Below are 22662 nucleotides of genomic sequence, written 5' to 3'. Positions count from 1 at the left end.
GAAGCCACTTTGGCATAACTTATATTTTATTTATTTATTTAAAAAAAATTGTTTTATTTGTTTATTTTTGGCCGTGTTGGGTCTTTGTTGGCGTGCACGGGCTTTCTCTAGTTGCGGCGAGCGGGGGCTGCTCTTCATTGTGGTGTGCGGGCTTCTCATTGTGGTGGCTTCTTGTTGCGGAGCATGGGCTCTAGGCGTGGGGGCTTCAGTAGTTGTGGCACGCGGGCTCAGTAGTTGTGGCTCGCAGGCTCAGTAGCTGTGGCACACGGGCTTAGCTTCTCTGCCGCATGTGGGATCCTCCCCGACCGGGGCTCGAACCTGTGTCCCCTGCATTGGCAGACGGACTCTTAACCACTGCGCCACCAGGGAAGCCCATAACTTATTTTTAATGAGCCTCATAGTAATTACTAGATTCTTTTTCTAATACTTTTAATACTTGAACCAATATTTTATTGTAGAAAATGTTCATGACAGGATTTCTTTTTCTCTTTAAGATACTTTATTGTATGGGGGGAAAAAAACCCAAACAAACCCTCAGTAGTAACACTGATGTAATAAAGTTAAAAGTTGAGGCCCTAAAAGTGGAGAACCTGGAAACTTTGCTTGAATATTTATTTTCTGAATAGATTCCTCTTCCCTTGAAACCAGTTTCTCTTTAATGCTGTGAGGAACAGAGGTGAAAAGATGCAGTGATGTAGCAATCCCGTTTGTCCTCATTTTATTTACATTTTAAGGCCCTCTTCATTTGGAATTTGGGCTTTTGACATTGACTTGATTTTAAAATTTATGTGTGGGTATGGAATTATCTTTTTTACCCTTTATATAAGGGTATAGTTCTAGTGTGCTTACATACTTAACCTTTTTTTCGTTTTATAAATTTGAGGGGTTTGTGGACCTAAATAATAGTAGAGATGAAGAGAGTTGTCAATTAGAGTGAGAAGGAGGTCCTTTTAAAAGGGGAGGGAGATGTGTGAGAGAAAGTTCCGAACCCCAGAGATGTTTTCTTAAGAAAGTATTGCTAGAGTGAGTAGATATTCCGCTTTCTCTGTTCGTTTGCATTTGGGGTAGATGTGGACTGCAGAGGGTGGACATTTAGGGGAAGCTAAGGACAGAGGATTAAGGAGAAAGAGGAGCAGAGAGAAGAGATTGGGGGATGGGAGAGGTTGGGGAGGACGTCTGTGAGCTCAGCCCCACTGTGGTCCACGTTGAACTCTCTGTCCTTGGTCCACCGTCTGCAGGCAGCGTGGGGACAGATGTGAGAGTTTCTGGTCACAGGGTCAGGGTTTTAAAGTCAGGTGTGCCACCGACTCCTATGAACACCATGTCTTCATTAATTCCTGAGTTTGTTTCTTACCTATGATTATAATTCTCATGAAAAGCGCTTTGTAAACCGTGAAGTGCTTGGGAAATGTTAGTTATTTTGAGGGCCAAGGACTTTTTAATGTACACTTGATCCAGACCTTCCTTCTCCCTGAGTTTGTGTTCCTCATTTGTTACCATGTTTTTAGTTTCTCCCTGTTAACAGTCTGACTTACCCTCTATCCCGCACCCTCATGCAGGGTTCCCTAGGCCTTCTCAGATGACAGGCACTCAAATCTGTTCATGGACTGATGGGAGAAGCCTCAGGGGCCCACCTCTTCTCTGTTATAATTGAACAGCTTTCAAGACAGTGTTTCTCCAGGACTTCTGATGTTCAGTAGCGGGAGTTGCAGGCTTTAGGTTTGAATCAAGGTCTGGGCAGGGAGTGCTTTTGTTTCTAATAAGGAAATCAATTTGGGGTAATTGGAATCTTACAGCAATTTCACTTTTAAATTACATTTATGTATGTATCATTTACACTGAGTCCCACTGAACTACTGTGATTCTAGCATTTTACTAGAATAGGGATTGGTGGACTATCGCCCATGGGGCAAATCCAGCCTACCACCTATTTTTGTAAATAAAGTTGCACTGGAACATGTTGTGCCCATTTAGTCTGTCTGCTTTTGTGCTGTGACGGCAGAGTTGAGTAGTTGTGCAGAGTAGTATGGCTTGCAAAGCCTAAAATATTTACTATGTAGCCCTTTAGTCAGAACAGGTGTGCTGACCTCTGTTCTAGTAGAGAGTGCCACCAGGAAGTCAGATAAAGCTGATACTTCACCAGGAATCAAGTGTAAGTTCCTGTGGCAATGATTGTCTCAGGAAACCCTTCAGATTTCTTTTGAGTAGCTTTACTTCACATGTGAGAAACACAACTTAGATGCTGTGTGTAAGGAAAGGCAGCATGTATTGAAATCTCCAACTAACTAGACTGGTTAGAATAAATAGTCGTTTTTTGGCTTATGTGCTTTTTGAGTTTCCCTTTGTTTTTTCTCTTTTCCTGCCCCATCCCCTTCCCCAACCAACCCCAAAACAGGTTTGAATTCCTCAGCAACATCTGTAGCAAATAATGCACGCTGTGAAGGAGAACTCCGCCTTGGAGATAGGGTGTTGGTGGTAGGCCAGAGAATTGGTACCGTTAAGTTCTTTGGGACAACAAACTTCGCTCCAGGTAACTCATCTGTGTAGTCTTTGCTCAACTTGAATTCTTTAGATAACAAAAGGTTTAAAATTTTACATGTAAATAAAACTTACAGAGAATTCTTGATTAATAGTTCTTGTGGGTGGTGGCTGTGGCACAGAAAATGGAAAACATTGATTCAAATGCAGACTGTTTTTACTCAGGTTGATTGTTACTAATGAATTTTTCTTGCCATTTGTGTTTTAAATTGTCTAAAGTTAAAGTTAGTTGTTACTCTCCAGTTTTACTCTCACTGATTGCCAAGTGTGCTAAATAACAGAGAAAACATTTTAGGATTAGATTTGTGCTAAGCATGATCTTGAAAATGAGTGGATAATGAGTTTACTGCATACAGCTTTTAACAGAGTGGCTTGGAGAGAAAAGCAAACAAAGGGGTTCAAAGGAAAATGAAAGACGTTTGCGCACTGTGGGATTTTAAAAATGCATGTTTGTGTATTTATGTACTCACTCCAATCTAGACTTAACATTGTGTTTCCAAAAGTAAAGATTATCTTTCTTTTATATTTGCAGTAATTTCTGATTGTAATTTCAAACAGAAGCCGGTTGAATAAAACCATGTTTGTATTTTTAAATAGCAATATGCTGTTTTGACACATGGTGGCATTGCAGCATTTTAGGAAGTGGTTACCTAGAACATTGATTTTTTAAAAAAAGTTTGTAGCCTTCTGTCAAGAACTCTGAAGGATCTGAGATTTTACCCTATTTGCAAGTTAACAAATTGGATTGCCATGGTTTCATAGATGCTGGCGGAAGATGGTAGGCTCCTGGGTCAGCGATAGAGGACCTCAGTGCTCTCTGCAATAGTGGTAGCCAAAGTGGCAGCATTCTCTTCTGTTTCCTGAGCCCCAGTTCCCAGGGGGTGAGATAGGGAGGGCCAGGTGACACCTGTACACCCAGTGGTTTATGCTATAGGAGAGGAGCCCCGAGCTTAAGGAATCTGAACCTTTGTACTAGACAATAAGCATGCCTGTCTTTTGTGCTGGGGGAGACTCTGTCTCCATCCCCCAAGGCCATCTTCTCTACAAACATCCATGAAAAGACAGTCAGTGCCTCTGTCCATAAGGCCTGTAGAAACATGGAGAATTGTCTCCCAACACATTCTTGTTTCATTAGTACCATTTATAATTGCAGTGCAACTACTAATGGATTGGAGATGGGCTATATGTTTTATAATTCATGTCTCTCTTAGGGCACCAGCTAGTAATTGAGATTAGTTAGAATGTTCTTAATATGGTTCTCAAATAAAAACCTAGGCATCCCAAAGGTAGGTTATTTTTCCACAATCACCACGTCTTCTGAGCTTCCTTTCTCTGGTTTTATTAAACAAGGCTCGAACGGTTTGTTTTGTTTGGAAGCAGTTGTTTTAGGTTGGCTTTTAATTTTTAAACTCCTAGTGTAGAGCATTTAGAAATTTGAGAAGTAATAAGCAAATATAAAAGTTGGAAATTTTTCATTGAGGTCCTTCTGCTCTTTCAGAAAGAAGTAGCGTGTATTTCTTGTGGCATCAAAATTTAGATCAATCAGTTCTGTAGGACAGTGGTAATATCTAGGCTTTTTATAGATGATAAGATCTAGACCTGACAGAGGGCATGTTTAGCCCCTTCAGCATGTTTAGCAGTGCCACCTCTGAAAGAAAGTATCCAGACAGTATGTAGTCACTATTGTTAACACTTGCCATAATGCCTTCCTGCTGTGTGCTACACACTTTCAGGAGTTACATGGTAAACATGTAGCGGTGATATGGTGTATTAAAATGGGAAAATGCAAAAATTATATAGGAAAGCATCGAAGGCAGAAGGAAGTAAAACTTGGAAAATTATAACCGTGGCACTCAGAAATAACAATGGCAACCAGAGTAACCCAGTTAGCGACATTCAGAAATGCGATGACTGAGCATTAGTATGGCTGAGCAGTGGGTTTGTATACCTCACTCTGTACCTGTGCAGGGTAGGACTGTTTAAGTATAAAAGACAGTTACACGCATTACGTTAGTCTTTTCAACTCAAACTCCAATATCGGGAATGGACTCAGGTATCATCTTTTTGAACGTAAGAGGAAAAAAATTAAGAACTTCTAGATTGTCATTTTAGAGGTTATACAATTGACTCTTTGAACTATTAATCTGAAGGGAACAATATTTTTGTATTTTGTCATTTGTCATAAGTTTCTCAATATCTGTATCCTTATTTTTTTATTTGTTACTGATTCTAAGAGACCACATACAATTACTATTGTATTCTACTTTTAAATACAAAAATGAGTGGACCGTCAGGTACTTTTAACTGAACTGGAGGTACCCTCATCCAGAGCCATTACTCTAGGAGTATATGTCCATTTATCTAATATTTGCCACACTAAAAGCAACCTCACTATTTTAATTTTATGCTCTCTAGAAAAGGAAATCCTATTACTCTCCTCAGAGTGGGCCCTTTTAAATACTTAAAAGCCTTTTAGAAAATTATTTCTATTAACTAACCTAAATCTTTTCATTTAGGTTAAAAATGATTTTTTTTTCCTTCCTGGGTAGGGAAAAAAATGAAAGAAAAAGAAGAGTCACCATGAAGTCTAGTCATATTTTCCATATTGTTTTTGTCCCCCTTTAATTATTTCAGAACTGTTTGTGGTATTCTAATACTGGAAGAGTAAAATGAAAAGATTGCATATTCATTTTATGATTTATACATCTCAGTACCATGCTACACTGCTCTCAACTTAAACAGACCATACTACTGAGTTAAGGACAGTTCTTATTGTAGCTTTTAGATATATTTTGGTCATACACTACTTGTATAATAGCTAATCCTTGCCAAATTTGTGTTTGTACATTTTATCTTTCTCCCCTAATGTACAACTCTGCAATTATGCTTGTAAAATGTTTTTCTAGTTGAAAACTTTTCAAATTTTCAAACTTTGTTTTATAATTGTATCATTTGAAAGCTTAATGGTCATGAGGATTTTGGTCATTTGTGAAATGTTAAACCATGTAGACTTTGATGACAATTTTGGATAAAGTGCAGATGCTTTTAAAATCCCATGTTCTTGTTCTAGGATATTGGTACGGGATAGAGCTTGATAAACCCCATGGCAAGAATGATGGTTCAGTTGGAGGTGTGCAGTATTTTAGTTGTTCCCCAAGATATGGAATATTTGCTCCCCCATCCAGAGTACAAAGGTGAGAAACAATGAAATTTACACCATTCACAAGAACTTTTTGTAACGTGCAGTGGGTTATAGTTAGAGTCCCTAATTTGATGTTAAAGACATGCCCTGACTGTAGCCCATGTCTTCTTTCAAGGGGTTAACCAACCACCTTCTTCAGAGGGAAGGCTCATGGAAAGCTGAATTTGCTTTGCTGAGGATTTGCAATTTTAAAAACCTCCTTTATTCCTCATTTGCAAACCCTGTGAGTATGTGTAGGCTAGTAGGAGTGGTGTTTACCGCTCTGAACAGTGAGAGCAGCAAGCTTAATCTGTCATGCAAACAAAAGTAAAAATGCTCTCTGATTGCCTCAGTCACATCCTAACTACATTAAATTTCCTGCCAGCAGGCACCCCATTCATTCTCCTAAAAACCTAATGGAACCAAAATGGCTTTTTCCTCTGATTTCCTTAGTTTTCAAAAATAGATAAGCAGTAGATCTTTGGGGGAAGTGAAGCTTCAAGGATTTATATATAATATACCTCCCCGGTGTTTCTTCTTAAGATAGTACACTTTTGTACCAGCTCACTCTGGTTTTTATAAAAAAAGTTGAGCAGAAGTGAGTCCTCATGAAATTCCAGGTACTATTGTGTGAAGTGACTTACTGTGCTGAAAGGAGTTGGCTTGGTATGCGTTTCAGTGGATGGGAAACGGGATACTCATCTTTAAATAGGAAATACCATGTATGGTATAGTCACATTCATGAGAATAGATCTATGATCTCAACCTCGGAGTCCCATCTTGTTCCCTTCCGACTAGACTGTGTGACTGCCTCCTGGCAGATTTAACAGGTTTTATATCCATTTTCTTTCTCACTTTGTTTTTCTTATTGAATAATTACATGTAATTTTTGTATTCTTTTCCTTCTTCTATGATGTACTTAGTATAATTCTTTTCTTATTATTTATGATTTTATAACATTTAACGTATAATGCTTTTCAGTTTACAAAGTACCTTCAATTAAATGTTGTTTCATTTGATCCTAATAAGTATTTGGTCAGGTGAGCTGGAAAAGAATAACTACAGATGGTCCCTGACTTACAATGGTTCAGCTTACGATTTTTTGACTTTATGGTGGGGCAAAAGTGATAAGAATTCAGTAGAAACTGTATTTCACATTTTGAATTTTGATCATTCCCTGAGCTAGCGATGTGCAGTACAATATTCCCTCGAGATGGCTGCGCAGGGCAGCAGCAACTCCCAGCCAGCCACGTGGTCACGAGGTGAACAACCAATACATTTACGACACTTCTGTACCAATACAAGCATTCTGTTTTTCACTTGAAGTACAGCATTCAATAAATTACATGAGACATTCAACACTTTATTGTAAAATAGGCTTTGTGTTAGATGACTTTGCCCAACTGTAGACTCATGAAAGTGTTCTGAGCACATTTAAGGTAGGCGAGGCTAAGTGATGATGTTCAGTAGATTAGGTGTATTAAATGCATTTTCAACTTAAGATGGGTTTATCGGGACGTAGCCCCGTTGTAAGTTGAGGAGGATCTGTACAAATAGTTATTGAGCATTTAGTAAGTGGTGGGCTCTGTACCATGTTACTTCATAAATCTCCCCCAGGCCCAGTGAGGTATAAGGTAATATGATTATTCCTATTTTTGCAGGTGAAGAAAAGTTACAAGAGACACAGTAGCTTTGCTAAAGTCCTATAGCTACTGTAGGGGACGAAAAACTTGTCCTGTCTATGAATTAAACTGACAACAGATAGATGAACAGGAGAAAAATCATGCACACTTATTAAATGTTAATTTTACATGCATGGGGGCATCACAGAAAGCAGTGAATGCCCAAAGTAGTGGTGAGATTGGAGAGTTTATAGACCATCTCAATAGGGGAAAGGGAGGGGGAGAACGGCCACTTGTGGGGGAGCAGGTGATGTTAGGAAAGACTAGTGGGCCCTTAGGAAAACGGAGGGGGATATGATAGTCTGTGACAGTGTCTGTCTGGGGTGTGGTGTTAACTGCTCATGTTCTCTCCTGTGATGAGAGTCAGTCTTCTCTGCTTGATGAAACTCCCGGGAAGGGGATTTATGACAATTCCGTTCTTTTTTGGGAAGATCTGTTTTAGGCAGATAAGGGGAGTTCAGAGAAAGCCTCTTCCTGCATTTGTTGATTCTCAGATGTCTTTAGCTCAAAATAATCTTTGCACCAGAGTGGCATGTTTTGGGTGGGATATTTTGATCTCGCACAGTAGTTAATGGTGGAGCTGGACTCAGCCCAGGTTTGTTATTTTGCTGTTGTTTTTTTCCTAAGCCCTTGCTTTTAGGCAGTTTGCTGGGGTTTTTCTTGGTAGTCATTTTATAATGAAGAAAATGAGGTAGTAGCTAGGGGCGCTTACACGTGCTGGCACTGTTTTAAGTACTCTGTATGTATTGTTTACTGCTCTGCAGCAACCCTGTGTGTCAGGTACTGCAGTTATCCCTATCTCACAGGTGGGGAAAGTAAGGCACAGAGAGGTTAAGTGAGTTGTGCAGTTGTACACAGCTCCCAAGTGGAGATTTGAGCTCAGGTAGTGTAGTATCAGAATGTGTACTCTTAACCATTACCCTATAATGGTTAAAAGAGGCCCAGTGACTTTCTTTAGGACCTATACCTTATAAATGATTGATTTGGGAATAAAATCCATACTGAGTCACCAGTCAGTCTTCTGGGTTCTCATATTACTTTGAACAAATCTTCATTAACACATTGCTTCATTAACACATTTTTTTGACTTTATGGTGGTGCAAAAGTGATAAGAGTTCACTAGAAACTGTATTTCACATTTTGAATTTTGATCATTGCTACAGTCTCTCATAAGTTTTATTTGTCTCCTAGTCATGAGGACTGGGGTTCTCCGTTTCATGTTTGATTACCCAAGGAACACATTCTGGCATGTTGTATGCACAGTAAATATTGATCAAATTTTGTTCAGTGTTTTTTATGCTGTAACGGCTTTCTTCTCTGTTATGTTGTGAAGCCTCTTTCTCTCTCCTGGTTTTATCTTCTTTTTCTTGCCTTGTTTATGGAACACACATTTTTTACTTTTTTTTTGCCATCTATTTGGTCTTCTTTAAGGTGATTCATTTAAAAGCAGCCCCCTCATCTTAGAAGAAGCAGGGCTCTCTCTCTAAATGAACTGCTCTCTCTATCCAGCTGTCTTCCTACCGTTTTCTGATTGTCTCATTCGTCATCATCAAATACTATTAAGTGTCTTTCAGCACTTTGTGCTGTGCTAGGCGTTCTATAAGTAAATAAAACAGACATGGTGCCTGATTTTGAGGAGTTTCTAATTTAAACCAGCTTTGGAGCTCTTTAAAGATAACACTGATCTTCAAGAAGGAAGAATTTTAAACTAGGGACTCCTGAGAGAACAGTCAATCACATAGTGACCAATCACAACCTCACCTTGCGTTGCGCCCCTCCCCAGATTGTAGCTGGCCTTTTAAAATTTTTTTATTTTAATAGTTCCATTAAAAAATGTGCCTCCTGTCCCAGAATGCACATCGTACTTTCCTCTGCTTGAATGGTTTTCTACTATCACCCAAGTATCATCTAGTTAATGCTTTTTCTTCTGTTAACTTATATATCAACCAGTATTACTTCAGAGAAATTCTAAGACACTGACTGGACCTAATCTTTCTGTCTCTCTCTCTCCGTCTGTTTTTTACTCAAGTGGTTTTTATCAGCATAGCATTAATTTTCTTATTCTCAGTTCATACCATTACATGCTTATTACTAATGAACCGATCACTTTTAGAATTAAGTTCTCGACTCTCCATCACAGCTTAATTCAAGTATCTGTCCTCTTCATCAAGTCATACTCTTTGCATTCATTAGTCTCTCATTGATTGCTGTATGTTATGTATCTTGTGAAAATGATGCATGTGAATTGCAAGATGAAATTGCAAATATTGTAAGAGTTGCAGAATTTCTTTATGGTAACAAAGTGTGCTGATGCAAGTGATTGATAGAATGAAGACTGCAGATTTAGGTCAGTAGACAATTGGAAGAAAATGAGACTGTTACAGGATTGGCTTTTTAAAAATAAAGAATGATTTGAGTATCAAAGAAATAGACCTATCGTGAACGTGACCTTTGTGATTGTGCTTAGAGTCAAGTATAAAATAAAACATGTTGAATCGTATTAGCCAGTTTTATCAGAAAAATCACATATATACACAGACTCAGCTGATGTTTTTTCAATGTAAAAATGTGGTGTTTTTACAGTTATAACCTGACATTTGTTAACTTTCACATAAAATAAAATGTGCACATTTTTTAGTTTCATCTTCGAAAATAAAGCTCCAAAGAAGCAAAGTCAGGCCCGTATTTGAAACGAATTCACCTGAAGTTGACTTTCTCTGTACTTACTATGCTTATATTGCCTGTCTGTGGTGCTAGATTGAAGTTCATCCCTGGCTCATGATAGATGCTTAGTAAATGCTTGTCGAACGAGTGAAATAAGAAAGAACCATTGGTGTGAAATCCTCAGTTAAGCACCAGTCTTAAATCTGAAGACCAGCTACTTCTAATGAGGTTTGCATTACTTGTTTTATTCACAGGGTAACAGATTCCCTGGATACTCTTTCAGAAATTTCTTCAGATAAACAGAATCATTCGTATCCTGGTAAGATTACGCAGTTTTTATGTTCCTAATAATTATTTCTTTGCTTTTATTCAATGAAGAAGTTTTACTGTCAAGTATACACGTATACAAGAGAGTATATGAAATGTGTTTGTATAGTTTGTGTAATCATAAACAGCACCTGTTACCCACCCCGCAGCCAAAGACGACGATTACCCGCCTGTCCTGTAGAAACCCGAGCATCCCGAGTCTCGTCTGCCTCCCTTTTCGTGTACTCTGTCTTCAGGTTGGGCATCTTGAATTTTATGTTAATTATTCCCTTGATTTTCTTTATGTCTGTCCCCCATAGATATGTCAATAAATAATACATGTTTAGGTTATTTTTAACATCTTTATTGGAGTATAATTCCTTTGCAATGGTGTGTTAGTTTCTGCTTTATAACAAAGTGAATCAGCTATACGTATACATATATCCCCATATCTCTTCCCTCTTGCGTCTCCCTCCCTCCCACCCTCCCTATCCCACCCCTCCAGATGGTCACAAAGCACCGAGCTGATCTCCCTGTGCTATGCGGCTGCTTCCCACTAGCTATCTGTTTTACATTTGGTAGTGTATATATGTCCATGCCACTCTCTCACTCCGTCCTAGCTTACTCTTCCCCCTCCCCGTGTCCTCAAGTTTAGTTTTGATTGTTGTCTGCTATGTTATTTAGTGTTCCATTAAAATACATTATTCATTTTATATTTGATGGATATTTGGGTTATATCCTGTTTTTAACTATTAGAAACTATGCCATTGTGCACATTTGCAAAAGTTTCTCCAGGATTGCCAGGCATGGGATATCCATATCTTCAGTCTTCCTGGGTGTGCCAAACTGTTCACATGGGCAGTGGATGAGAGTCTCTGTCACTCCTCACCTCACCGCCAGTAGTCTTGTTTGCCCATCTGATGGGTGTAAATGGTATCTCCTTGTGGTTTTAATTTGCAGTTTTCAGATTACAGATGAGGTTGGGCCTGTTTCCATGTTTATGGGCCACATACATTTCCTCTTCTACGATGTGCCTGTTCACGTCTACTGCCCATTTTTCTTTTGGTTGGTTTGTTTTTTTCTTATTAATTTGTAGGTTTCTTCATGTATTTTGGACACCAATATTTTGTCAGTTTTGTTTGTTGCAGATATCTTTCCCAGTTTTTGACTTGTCTTTTGCCACCCCCTCCCCTCCCTTTTTTGGCATCTTTTGATGAGCAGGAGATTTTCATTTTTAAGTCGTCAAAATAGCAAACCATTGTGCTTTTGCATGTTTTGTGACTTGTCTTTTCATTGTCTTAACAGTGTCTATCACAGAGTGGAAGTGTTTAATTTTAATGAAGTCCAAGTTATCAATTTTTTCTTTCATGACTTGTGCTTTTGGTGTTGTATCAAAAATGTCACCACCAAACCCAAGGGTACCGTGATTTTCTCCTGTGTTATCTCCTAGAAGTTCTGTAGTTTTGTGTTTTACATTTATATCTATGATTCATTGAGTTATTTCTTGTGAAAGGTGTAAGTCGATGTCTAGATTCATTATTTTGCATGTGAATGTTTAGTTGTTCCACCATATTTGTTGAAAAGGCTGTCCTTTCTCCATTGAATTGCCTTTGCTCTTTTGTCAAAGATCGGTTGACTGTGTTAGTGTGGGTCTATTTCTGGGCTCTCTATTCTGTTCTGTTGATAGATTTGTCTTTTTCTTTTGCTAATACCACACTGTCTTGATTACTGCAGCCGTATAGAAATTCTTCAAGTTTAGTAGTGGACTTTGATCTTCTCCCTCAATATAGTGCTGGTTTATCTGGGCTTTTTGCCTTTCTATATAAACTTTACAATGTGTTTATTGATGTCTGCAAAATAATTTGCTGTATTTTGATTGGGATTACATTGAATGTATAGATGAAATTGGGAAGAACTGATGTCTTAACAGTGTTGAATTTTCCTATCCATGAACATGGAGTGCCTCCCCATTTATTTAGATCTTTGATTCCTTTCATCAGAGTTTTATAATTTTCCTAATATAGATTCTATACATGTTTTATTAGATTTATACCTACCTGTTTCTTTTTTTGTTTTTTTTTTTTGGTGTTAATGTAAGTGGTATTGCTGTATAGTAATTCTTTTTACCTTGTATCAGCCTTCTTGTGGTTAAGTACTTGCCTAAAAAGTCTTTTTCTAGCCATTGCCTTAATCTTTCTATGTTCTCATGTCTTTGGAATATCTTCTATTATTATTATTATTTTTTTTTTTTTGCGGTACGCGGGCCTCTCACTGTTGTGGCCTCTCCCGTTGCGGAGCACAGGCTCCGGACGCGCAGGCTCAGCAGCCATGGCTCACGGGCCTAGCCGCTCCACGGCATGTGGGATCTTCCCGGACCGGGGCACAAACCTGTGTCCCCTGCATCGGCAGGCGGACTCTCAACCACTGCGCCACCAGGGAAGCCCCTGGAATATCTTGTAAATAGAATATAACTGGATTTTACTTTTTTTAGAAAAAGACAACCTTTGTTTTTTAATCTGAGTTTCACCTATTTGCATTCATTGTAGTTAGTAATATATTTGGATTTATTTGTTATTTATTTGTTTTCTAATTTTTCAACTTTTTTGTACTTAAATGTTTTTCTTTCTTGACTTCATTCTGGTTATATTGCTACCCCCTCTTTTTTCCATTTAATTTTCTACTTGTATAAAAATTACATTCTATGAATATGCTTCTTAGTAATTAGGTACTTTGACATACATACTTAGCAAAGCCTAAAGTTAATCATTATGTTTACTCTTTCTCAAATAATAGGAAATCCTTAGAAACTGAGTTTCTATTTTGTTTCCCTCACAAATTTCACATTATTATAATAGTTTTTATATAATTGATATTTATTTAATTTGCTCATACATGTCAATATTTACCGATATCTTTAGTCATTAATCCTTAGAACTTACACTTGAAATCATTTTGTTTCTACCTCATCTATATTCTTAAATATTTTTTTAGAAAGGTCTATTGGTAGGAAACTCAGTTTTTGTCTGTCTTTTCTAATGATAGTTTTACTGAGTAAAAGTAAAAATTGGTGCAATTTTTATTATAGTTTGAGAGCTGTCTTCTCCCTGCACATTGACAATATAATTCTTCTGCTTTCTGTCTTCTGTCAAATTTTTGAGAAATCACCTATCAGTCTGCCTAATCCATACCATTGTAGGTGGTTTATCTTTGCTTTTTGACTGCTTTTAAAGATCTTCTCTATTTCCTTTGTGTTGTACAGTTTTGCTATGATTATGTCTAGGTGGAGATTTCCCTTTGTTTATTCTGTTTGGCATCTTGGGTCTTCCTGGATCTCGGAATTAGTATCTTTGATTAATTCTGTAAAATTCTTGCCCACATACTGAAACTATTTCTTCCCTCATGCTCTTTATGATCTCCTTCCAAAATTCTGACGAGTAGTATAGTCCACATTTTCACTTTCCCATGCCTCGTTCATATTTTTCACAACTTTGTCTCTCTGGACTGCATTCTGGATATCTTCAGAGTTATCTTTCTGTTTCTTGATTCTTTCTTCTGCTATGTTTATTCTACTGCCTAATTCAGCCGCAAAGTTTTTTAATTACAAATTTTTCATTTTTTTTCTTTTTGCACGTCTGTTTGGTTGTTACTTATTGTCACTTATTCTTTCCCCACATTTTCAAGTTTTTCTTTTATGCTATTAAACATTTTACATATTGTTACTTTTTATGTTTAATAATTCAATACCTGAAGTCTTTGTGAGTCTGATTCTGCCGTCTGTTTCTGTTGAGCCTAACTTGTGGCACCTTCTTTCCTTGTGAATTTTGTAATTTATTGTTGTGAAATGCTTATTTTACTTACAATTTAATGTATGGGAATTCTTTTAAGCCTGGGTTGATGCCTCTTGAGAAGATTATACAGGCATATCTTGTTTCATTGTGCTTTGCTTTTTTTTGCTTCTCAGATATTACATTTTTTACAAATTGAAGGTTTGTGGCAACCCTTCATTGAGCAAGTCTTTTGGCGCCATTTTTCCAACAGCATTTGCTCACTTTATGTCTCTGGGTCACATTTCGGTAATTCTCACAATATTTCAAAATTTTCCGTTATTATTATATTTGTTACGATGTATCTATGATCGGTAGTCTTTGATGTTAGTATTGTAATTGTTTTGGGGCGCTATGAACCGCATCCATATAAAATGACAGACTTAATCGATAAATGTGTATGTTCTTACTGCTCCACCAACTGGCTATTACCCCATCTCTTTCCCTCTCCTCGGGCCTCCCTATTCCCTGAAACTCAAAAATATTGAAAGTAGGCCAATTAGTAACCCTACAATGGCCTCTGAGTGAAAGGAAAAGTTGCATGTCTCTCATTTTAAATCAAAAGCTAGAAATGATTACGCTTAGTGAGGAAGGCATGTCAAAAGCAGAGACAAGTCAAAAGCTAGGCCTCTTGTACCCAAACAGTTAGCCATGTGTGACTGCAAAGGAAAAGTTCTTGAAGGAAATCAAAAATGCCACTCTGGCAAGGGCACAAATGGTAAGAAACAGCCTTATTGCTGATCCAGAGAGAGTTTTAATGGTCTGGACAGAAGATCAAACCAGCTACAGAATTCCCTGAAGCCAAAGCCTAATCCAGAGCAAGGCTGGACTAACTTTCTTCAATGCTATGAAGGCTGAGAGAGGTGAGAAAGCTGCAGAAGAAAAGTCTGAAGCTAGCAGAGGTTTGTTTATGATACGTAAGGAAAGAAGCCATCTCCGTAACCTCAAAGTGCAGGGTGAAGTAGCAAGTGCTGATGTAGAAGCTGCAGCATGTTATCCAGAAGATCTAGCTAAGGTCATTAATGAAGGTGGCACCACTACACAACGGGTTTTCAGTGTAGATGATACAGCCTTCCACTAGAAGATGATGCCTTCTAGGACTCTCATTGCTAGAGAACGGAAGTCAGTGTGAGGCTTCAAAGGAGAAGCTGACTATCTTGTTAGCGGCTAATGCAGCTGGTAACTTTAAGTTGAAGCCAGTGCTCATTTACCATTCTGAAAATCCTAGGGCCCTTAAGAATTATGTTACATTGGGACTTCTCTGGTGGCGCAGTGGTTGAGAATCCGCCTGCCAATGCAGGGGACATGGGTTATAGCCCCAGTCCGGGAAGATCCCACATGCCGCAGAGCTACTAAGCCCATGGGTCACAACTACTGAGCCTGCGCTCTAGAGCCCGGGAGCCACAAGTACTGAGTCCACGTGCCACAACTACTGAAGCCCGTGTGCCTAGAGCCCGTGCTGCGCAAAAAGAGAAGCCACCGCAACGAGAAGCTCGCACGCCGCAACTAGAGAAAAACCGCGTGCAGCAACAAAGACCCAACACAGCCAACAGTAAATTTAAAAAATAATAAATAAATTTATTAATAAAAAAGAACTATGTTATATCTACTATGCCAGTGCTCTGTAAATGGAACAATAAAGCCTAGAGGACAGCACATATATTTACAACATGGCTTACCGAATATTTTAAGCTCACTGTTGAGACCTACTGCTCAGGAAAAAAAAAAAGATTCCTTTCCAGATATTACCATTGACAATGCACCTGGTCACCCAAGATCTCTGATGGAGATGTACAATGAGCTTAATGTTGTTTACGTGCCTGCTAACACAACATCCATCCTGCAGCCTGTGGGTCAAGGAGTAATTTTGAGACTTCCAGCTCTTAGTATTTAAGGAATACATTTCGTCAGGCTATGGCTGCTATAGACAGTGACTCTTCTGATGGATCTGGGCAAAGTTCATGGAAAACCTGAAAAGGATTCACCATTCTAGGTGCCACTAAGAATATTTGTGATTCATGGGAAGAGGTCAAAATATCAACGTTAATGGGAGTTTGGAAGATGTTGATTCCAACCCTCATGGACGACTCTGAGGGGTTCACAACTTCGGTGGAGGAAGTACCTGCAGATGTGGTAGAAATAGCAAGAGAGCTAGAATTAGAAATGGAGCCTGAAGGTGTGACTGAATTGCTGCAATCGCATCGTAAAACTTGAACGGATGAGGTATTGCTTCTCACGGATGAACGAGGAAAGTGGTTTCTTGAGATGAAATCTACTCCTGGTGAAGATGCTGTGAAGATTGTTGAAATGACAATAAAGGATTTAGAGCGTTACATAAACTTGGTTGATACAGCAGCGGCGGGCTTTGAGAGGATTGACTCCAATTTTGAAAGAAGTTCTACCATGGGTAAAATGCTATCAAACAGCATCGCCTGCTACATCGAGAAATCATTTGTGAAAGAAAGAGTCAGTCGATGTGGCACACTTCACTGCTGTCATGTTTTAAGAAATTGCCGTAGACACCCCAGTTTTTAGCAAGCACCACCCTGATCAGTCAGGACCCTCCACCAGCAAAAAGATTGTGACACCGAAAGCTCAGATGATGGGTAGCAGTTTTTAGCAATAAGGTATTTTTAAATTAAGGTATGTGTATTTTTTTTCTTTTGTACATAATGCTACCGCACACTTAATAGACTACAGTATAGTGTAAACAACTTCTAGATGCCCTGGGAAACCAAAAAATTTGTGACTCATTTTGTTGAGATACTTGTTTCATTATTGTGGTCTGGAACCGACCCTGCAATCTCTCTGAGGTATGCCTGTGCTTACTTCTGCCAGTTGCCTAGAGGCACTGCCAACTTTAGTTTACGTTCTCTGCAATGTTGTTGTTGTCGTCTTTATATTACACAGATAAAATGAATTTGGCTAACGATCACAGATCTGGAGGGGGGAGAACATTTTGCTTTCTGCACAGTGGGGTTGACACAAGCTGCTTTCCTTTGTGTTCATCTGAGTGGTGCTTCATTTTGTTTCTCATTTAACTTGACACTGAGGATGAGCTGCTCGGGACCCTCACTTTTGTTAGGACCCCATCTTGGCAGGCCCCAGCTTCTCTGGAGGGCAGTGTAGTCCTGGGGTACAAGGTGGTTAGATTGCTTTGGGGGAAACCTTCCATGGTTTCTCCTTTTGGTTTTTGGCCTCTTTGGAATTGTGCCACTTGTATGAGGTCAACAGTATTTTTTTTTTTTAAATTATAGTTGTTTTAAATTATACTTGCTTCATTCAAGAGGTTCACTCAGCACATCTGGTGTGCCGTAACTGCCAGAACTGGAAGTCCCATTCTTTTTTAAAAGCATCTTTTAAAAACTTTACCTTTTGTGAAGTCTTTTTCTTTTTTTTTTTAATAACTCTGTCATTTGGGGATGCCAGCAATCATAAGCTCTGAAATTCATTGTTCAGAATTTTATAAATGGGGTATATTTAGTGATAGTGTTTTTTTAAACCATTTTTATCCTTTTATTTTTTTAATACGATTTTATCAAGACTGTAATATTGGAGAGTAAAAAGATTAAGCTTTATCAATGTATAATTCAGTTTCATTTGGTTTTCAGGAAAGTTTATAATAAAAACCTCCAAAAGTAATGTCGTGATCTTAACTTATTCATGTAGTGCATAGTTTGATGAGAAAGGTGAGGTAACAATCGTCAAGAAGTCTAAACTGTTACAATCTACATGCACTTATTTTCTTTGCTTTCTGTTTCCAAAGAAACGCTTGGTAGAATAGAACGTCTGTAGAAGAAATGATAAAAGATAACTTTTAACAAGGACTGTGAATTTGTGATTTATTTTTCTTCATCTGACCTTAACTTTCATATTTAGGTTTTAGGAGAAGTTTCAGTACAACTTCTGCTTCTTCCCAGAAAGAGATTAACAGAAGAAATGCTTTTGCCAAGTGAGTATTAAGAAGATTTAGAAAAAATGCCTTTCAAGATGAACATGACAGGATTCTGTGAAGAAATAAAAGTGGGATTTTGTATCTTTTACATTGCGTGGTAGAATTTTAACACTTAGGAGGAAAGGTGTGATGAGTGTGTCAGTGAGAAGAGTTCTTCCTCCCTCCTTTGCAAGCTCAATTAAAAATGTCACCAGTGACTAAAAGTAGTATACGGAATATATTTTCAAAGAGGTTTAGTACTGTTAATAAAAGTTGGAGGAATTTACATTCTGTGTTATCATTGAATAGGGTGGACTGATTTTAAACTCTGTTTACTTGATTAGTCAGAGAATTGATTTAATATTTTGGGAAGTCCATAAAAGGAATGTCAGGCCTATTTGCATCAGGTAATCTTATTATTATTTTAAAAAATACTCCTACTTCCTCTTGTAGAATATACTGCTCCCTTTTTCGTGGTTGTTGTTTCTTTGTAGAGAGAACCTCCTTTTCTCTTTTTCATTTATATTGCTATTTATAGACCTCAGACCCAGTTTACTCCCCCTAATAGTTTTCTGAGACGTTTAGGAACTTCTTAACTTTTTGAGGAATATGAGGCTCTTCTAGGCTGATTAGGTTAAGGAGGTGGTTTTTTTTTGTTTGTTTTTGTTTTTTAATTTTAAATCCTTCCAGTTACTCTATGAACAATGCCCTGGGGGAAAAACGTCTAGCTCAGTAGGTAAGTGCACTAGTTGTGGGGCCCTAGAAGCCACTAGGAATCATAGCCCACACAAGAGGACTTGCCGATCACACGAGCAACAGGCAGGTAGTTTATATAATAATCTGGCATGAAGTTATTGGAAGGCCTCGCAAAGATCTGAGGTTTCACTTGAGAACTCTGACGGGTCCTGAGGCACTGTTAGGTACTGTTTAGCAGAGTTGGGTGGATTTTGTTTTTTTCCCTTCCTCAAAACCTCTACCAATTCTGAGATTTTAAAATTGGTCTCCTCACTTGAGTAGCTGAAAGAGTTTAAGGGCAATAACTTTATGCTCCAGTTTATTGAAGATATTCAAGAGTTCTTAGGCAGAATGGAAGAAATTACTAAGAAGAGGCAAGCAGGATATAAAGGATTTCGAAGGGGGAAAGGTATCAAAATCAGTGTCAAGATGTTGGTGAGGGGAAGAACATGATACAGAGAAGCAAGGGAAGGAGAGAGAAATCTGAACCGTGGGAACTATACAGCAGGTATGGATATGTACAAGATGATCTGTTGACATGAGAAGAAAATATCAGTACTTCTGTTGGTTTTCTTTGAAAATAAAAATAAATGAAGCTTTACTGATACTTCTACAGATTGACTCTAGTACCTGTTTTAAAAAAATAAACATATTCTTATTGAGGATATATAATCAATTTAAAACTTATTTAGTTTTTACTTAAACAATATGTGACCAGATGTTTGGTGATCAGTGTTATACGAAACAAAAGAAAGACATCAGGTGTTTAGACTTTAGGTCCTAGGAAACCTGTCCCTGATCTCAGGGGTAAGAAACATTGTAGTGATTGGATGACCTTCTGCTGAAGCAACAGAGTTGATTGTATATTGTGCTGTTTTTAATCTGGAAGCATGATGTATTCTGAAGAATGTGGGTTGAAGAAATGAGTTTATTGACATTTATCAAACCCTGTGCCATTTTCTTGTCTATTCATATGGAAATAAAAGATACTTCCAGAAGAAACATGGAAAATATAGTCAGAGATAATGAAAATCCCTGCGTAAGAAACTGGAAGGAATTGGGGCAAAGGGCATGTTTGCAAAAGAGGGCTGAGGAAAGGGAAGCAGCAGCCGGCTGCGCCGTTTTTGAGAAAGAGCAGATGTGCTTCTCCAGTTGGCTTATTGAGGTGGTGGTGATGAACACCTTCATTCAGAGGAAAAAATGATGGAGGGGGTGTTGGAAGCAATTCTTCTGTCTTCAGAATTCTTAGTATATCTAATACCAAGCATGGGGGTAATAAACACAGGGAGCTTGAGATGTTAGCATAGGTGTCACTGCCACCTGGTAGGCACAGGCATCCTCTCTCCCACCGTCTGCATCCAGCCTGGGATCTGTAGCTCACCTGTCGCTACATCTCATCTCCATCATTACCAACTTAGCTTCTCCCCGTGTTTTCAGAGTGCATCTCCTGAGAGTCTCCATTGGGTCCTCTCTGTGGAACCCAGCCTGTCCACATGATGTATTTGGCCAGCTCAAATTTGAATGTCTTTGGGTAGAACTCATATAACCCAGTTGGCTGCAGGTTCCATCATTTCACGTCACATGTTCTCATTTTCTGCCTGTTCCGTAAAGCTTTTGAATTCTCAAATGCGGAATGAAGTCCAGGTTCATTGGCATAGCGTGTACAGGCCTGCCTGTTTCTCTGGACTTAGCTCTCGTGGTAAAATCCTCACAAGTGACAATTTGCTAAACTCTCTGCGCTGTTCAAAAAATTTTCTTTTAAGTTACACGTAATATATTTTGCTCCCATGACTATGCCTGCTTCCCTTTTCTGTCTGCTCATCTGTCAGATTTGTTCAAGTGTCACTTCCTCACTGAAGTGTCTTCCCTGGGACCTTGAGTGAGGATAGATTTCTCCCTCTTTCGTGCGCCTTCTGCTTTGTACCCGTCTTTATTGCAGGATCTGTAACGTTTTACAGATTACTATGCACAAGTTCCTGGAACCTAGCTCTGGACCTGCCATTTCATAGGTGATCCATTGTTTTTGAAGGAGTAAGCAACGCTCTCAAGTGTAGCGTAATTTATAAATTTCTCACTTCCCTGGGCTTTTAGAGCTTTGACATAACTTGAATCAAATCATTCTTATTGGAATGTTAAATCTTTACCCAAACTACTAAGTTTTGGCTTGGATATCGAGTTCATTTATTACTTATTTCTTTCTTTAAAATTTTTCTGATTATGAAAGTAGATTGGACAAAATTTGAAAAAATTACAGTAAATTAAATGCAGATAAAAAGATCGTCTGTAATTTTATCACCTAGATGAGATTATCACTGTTAGCATTTTGTCATATACTTCTTCAACTTTTTTCTAAAGCATGTATCTGAATTTTTAAGCAAAGTTGGACAAATCATACTCTATATACTCTTTGAAAGATTTTCCCCTTAACATATCACATAATAATCTTATTATTCTTCTTTAATAATTTTACTCAGTGTGACTTTTGCAGTGTTTTTAAAGACTGTGCTGTGCTGTGACATGAAACATTTTTATGGCATGATAATATGTGAAAAAAAACGTTAACTAATAGTAGGTGCCGTACTTTTTAAACGCATGTCCGTCTCCCCCCTCCCCACCCATGTATGTATGTCTGTGTGTGTTCAGATGAATAGCTTTATGTTTTCCTAGTTCTTTCTTTTTTTTTTTAATTTATGCATTTAACTCTTTAATCTCTTGGGGATTTTTAAAATATGTAGTGTGTGGTAAGAATCATGTTCTTTTCCAAATAAATGACCAGGTTTTACAGCATTCCTAATTAGAATGTTCACTCCTTTCCCACTGATTTGAAGTTTTACTTCTTATCACATATGAAATAATTGCATGTATTTTTCTAAAATATCTTCTCTGTGTCATTTAAAAGTACATTCTTATGCCAGGGCCACATTGTTTTTTTTTTAATTTATTTCTTGGCTGCGTTGGGTCTTTGCTGCTGCATGCAGGCTTTCTCTAGTTGTGGCGAGCGGGGGCTACTCTTTGTTGTGGTGCACGGGCTTCTCTTTGCGGTGGCTTCTCTTGTTGAGGAGCATGGGCTCTAGGCACGCGGGCTTCAGTAGTTGTGGCACGCGGGTTCAGTAGTTGTGGCTCATGGGCTCTAGAGCGCAGGCTCAGTAGTTGTGGTGCACGGGCTTAGTTGCTCCGTGGCATGTGGGATCTTCCCGGACCAGGGATCAAATCTGTGTCCCCTGCATTGACAGGCAGATTCTTAACCACTGTGCCACCAGGGAAGTCCCCACATTGTTTTAATTATTGTAATTTTATAATTTAATATAATGGCAATGTAAATTTTGCCATATTATTATTTTTCAACCTTTTCTTAATACCCATTGTGGTTGTGAGCAAGAGCCTGGCCTTTGTGCTTGATGACCTTGGATCTGAACCCCAGGTCTCCTCTTTACCATCTCTCTGACCTTAGGCAAATAGCTTGATCTTTCTTAGCCTCAAATTCCTCTCTGGTTTGGGCGAGGTTGGATGAGATAATGTATGTGAAGTGTTTGGCACATAGTAAGTGCTCAGGAAATGATAGATACTGTCATTATGTGAAATTCGAGTAATTTCATCAGGTTGCAAAAAAAAATATCATTTTGGGGACGATTCATATATATATATATATATATATATGTTTCTATCCAGGAACAAAGCTTTTTCATTTTTCTTTTGTATATTCTTCAGTAAAGATTTATACTTTTCTTACAACTCTTACATATTTCTTTGTTAACTTTGTATTTGTGCATTTGACGTGGTAAATAATATTTTTTCATT

At 38.3% G+C, this 22662-nt stretch overlaps 1 protein-coding gene across 2 annotated transcripts in view; it reads left to right on the top strand.

Moving 5' to 3' along the window:
* The window catches only part of CLIP4 (CAP-Gly domain containing linker protein family member 4), a 73933-nt gene that overhangs the window by 49671 nt on the left and 1600 nt on the right, over positions 1-22662 (top strand). The window contains exons 11-14 of one of the 2 annotated variants that reach the window (XM_029231395.1): positions 2396-2530; positions 5609-5732; positions 10320-10384; positions 18075-18147. In XM_029231395.1, the coding sequence (XP_029087228.1) occupies positions 2396-2530; positions 5609-5732; positions 10320-10384; positions 18075-18147 (397 nt within the window). Of the gene's footprint in view, positions 1-2395; positions 2531-5608; positions 5733-10319; positions 10385-18074; positions 18354-22662 lie in introns of those variants that run through there. The other variant, XM_029231394.1, reaches the window with a different exon arrangement.

This window comes from Monodon monoceros, unplaced genomic scaffold, assembly GCF_005190385.1.
Source record: "Monodon monoceros isolate NGI ecotype Baffin Bay Population unplaced genomic scaffold, NGI_Narwhal_1 Super_Scaffold_19, whole genome shotgun sequence".
NCBI classification, from domain to species: Eukaryota; Metazoa; Chordata; class Mammalia; order Artiodactyla; family Monodontidae; genus Monodon; species Monodon monoceros.
This window is presented reverse-complemented; position numbering and strand designations above follow the sequence as displayed.